General features: G+C 69.1%; 2 protein-coding genes across 2 annotated transcripts in view; both read left to right on the top strand.

Moving 5' to 3' along the window:
- MZB1 (marginal zone B and B1 cell-specific protein) overlaps positions 1-754 on the top strand; it is a 1,141-nt gene extending 387 nt beyond the window's left edge. The window contains exons 2-4 of the mRNA XM_010579171.1: positions 145-251; positions 380-484; positions 577-754. Of these exons, the coding sequence (XP_010577473.1) occupies positions 145-251; positions 380-484; positions 577-754 (390 nt within the window). The remainder of the gene's footprint in view (positions 1-144; positions 252-379; positions 485-576) is intronic.
- A 1,334-nt stretch (positions 755-2,088) lies between these two features.
- Positions 2,089-2,544, top strand: part of SLC23A1 (solute carrier family 23 (ascorbic acid transporter), member 1) — a 3,206-nt gene continuing 2,750 nt past the window's right edge. Inside the window, 3 exon segments of the mRNA XM_010579254.1 lie at positions 2,089-2,148; positions 2,258-2,415; positions 2,510-2,544. The exon segment at positions 2,510-2,544 is cut by the window's right edge and continues 68 nt beyond it. Of these exon segments, the coding sequence (XP_010577556.1) occupies positions 2,089-2,148; positions 2,258-2,415; positions 2,510-2,544 (253 nt within the window).

Raw genomic sequence — 2,544 nt, 5'->3', positions numbered from 1 at the left:
CACCCCCCCCACCCCCCCCGTGCAAAAGTACTTCAGCTGCTGGGGCCGTGAGCAAGGGGGGTGTGGACCCCATCCCTGCTTGGGAGCGGGGTCATGGCAGGGCTGCTGCCCTCACTGGCCAGTTTCTGCCCTTTTTCACCCCAGATTGAGGAGCAGCTGCGCAGGGCGGAGGGGAAGGTGGGCAGGAAGGCGCTGAGCGAGTCTGACTACGTGGAGGTGCTGGAGAGGAGCTGCTCGCAGGGCTGGGAGAGGTGAGCGGGGTGTCCCCCGGGGATGGGGGTGTCCCCAGGGATGGGGATGTCCCCAGGGATGGGGATATCCCCGAGATGGGGGTGTCCCCGGGGATAGGGGTGTCCCCAACCCCTCCCTCTCCCCACAGCTACGGGGTGCAGGAGCTGGATGGGGAGAAGCGGCTGGCGGGGCCGGGGCTGCCGAGACAGGAGCCCATGAGCGTGATGGTGATGGGGGGACCCTGGCCAGGCAGGTAAGTTGGCAATGGGGGGGGGGGTGCCGGGCGCTGTCCCCTGGCCGCCGTGGCAGGGGGACGTGGTGTGACCCGCAGCCGGCTCCTTGCAGGCTGTCCAAGATGTGCCTCAGCTACGTGGGCGAGCAGGGAGAAGCGCAGATCTACGGCGCGCACCGTCGGGGCCCGGCCGCCCTTCGGGAGCTGCTCTGCCATGGGGAGAAGGGGGCCTGCACCGGCAGCAAAGCCGGGGGGCCGGTCCCACCCAAGGCGCTGCAGAACGAGCTGTAGCCCTGGCGCAGTTAATGCTTAATGCCCCGGCGACCTTCGGAGCCGACTTCGTCCCCAGCGAGAGCCGAAAGCGTGCTGGGAGGTGGGCGCCTTCCCGGCGTCGCCCATCGCCGGCGTGACCGTCCCTCGACACCCAGCCTGGCTGTGCTGGGAGGATGCTGGTGGCAGCCGGTGCCCCGTGCCACCGGACCCCCCGCGAGCCGGGAATTACTCTGTAACCCACCAGCAATAATGTTTTACCGATGCGGTGTTCACGGTGGGAGTGCCCCGGCCCCGCCGGTGGTGCCAGCCCTAATTAAAGCAGTTAATAGCTGATCCGTCCCCACGGCAGCGCTCCCCGTTTCACAACCGACAGCCAATGGCCGCCTTCCAGCCCGCCACCCCGCGCCACGGCCCGGGTGGTGACTAAAGTCCTTCCCACAGCCATAAAACGCCCCGTGCAGCGACATCGCCGCCGGGGCCGCATCGCCGGAGGATGGGGACCCGCTCGGGAGACCTGGCTCAGCCCCAGGTGAACGCAGCCTCCGTCCCTGTCCCCATCCCCTCCTTGGCCGTATCCTGGGGCAGTGGGGAGGGAGGGGGGTGACTGGGGGTCCGGACCCTGACGATGGCCACCTCGGGGCTGTGGTGGCCAGCCGGTGCTGGCAAAGGATGGGGGTGAGTTTGGGGACTGTGGCGAAGCCCAGGACCAAGGGGACGTGCTGGGATGCTGCAGCTGGGACTGGCTGTGCCATCCTTCCCGGCAGCCGCAGGGTGCTCCGGGCACCCCAGGGCCAGCGGGGACTCCCCTCCACCCTCCCCTGGGGACAAACCATCATGTAGGGACCGGTGGGTTTTGGAGCCCAGACCCCTCTTGGGGGTCAGAGCGGGTGCCAGGTGCGGCTGACCAGCCACGCGTGCCAAGCTGTGGCCCTGGGGCAAAGCCCAGCCCTGTTCCCATGGGACACCCGGGACAACGCTGACCTGGCTCCTGCCTTGCCCTCACTGCCAGAATGGGAACTCGGTTCTCGCTCCTGCCGGTCCCCCGTGTCCCCCCGGGAAGGAGATGCCTGCGGCAGGCAGGGTGAGTACCGGGGCACCCCCCTGGGCAGCATGGCGCCCACCCCAAATCTTGCTGTAACACACCATCGGATGGAGACCGGCCGGCCTGGACCCCTCCCCATCCCTGAGGGCATGGGGGGGGTCCCTTGGGGCAGTCTATGCCATCCATGGGGACGGTGCGGGGTGTCCCTGCCCCCCCCGTCCCCAGCCCCAAAGGCGAGCCAGGGCTGAGCTGTGCCACCACACGCCAGGACCCCGGGGCGGGCACCGTGCCCCCCCGGCCAGAGGTGGACATGCTCTACAGGATCGAGGACGTGCCCCCCTGGTACCTCTGCATCCTGCTCGGTTTCCAGGTACGGCCTGGAAGGGGGTAACCCCCATCAGCAGAGCCTCAGCCCCTGCTCCCCGTGGTATGGGGTACCCCAGCCCCGCTGAGTCCCCCCCCCCCCCCCCCCCCCCCAGCACTACCTGACCTGCTTCAGCGGCACCATCGCCGTCCCCTTCCTGCTGGCCGAGAGCCTGTGCGTGGGCAAGGACCAGCTCACCGTCAGCTACCTCATCGGCACCATCTTCACCTGCGTCGGTATCACCACCCTCATCCAGACCACCGTGGGCATCAGGTAGAGCCGCCGCCCTGGCGGGGACCCCCCCACTGCCCATCCCCAGGCCGCAGGGTGCAGGCGTCCCCTCTCATCCCATTTCCCCCCCTCCCAGGCTGCCCCTCTTCCAGGCGAGCGCGCTGGCCTTCC

The sequence above is a fragment of the Haliaeetus leucocephalus genome, unplaced genomic scaffold, assembly GCF_000737465.1.
Source record: "Haliaeetus leucocephalus isolate CR32 unplaced genomic scaffold, Haliaeetus_leucocephalus-4.0 Scaffold656, whole genome shotgun sequence".
Lineage (NCBI taxonomy): Eukaryota > Metazoa > Chordata > Aves > Accipitriformes > Accipitridae > Haliaeetus > Haliaeetus leucocephalus.
Note: the sequence above shows the minus strand (reverse complement) of the source record. Positions and strands in the feature narration are given on the sequence as shown.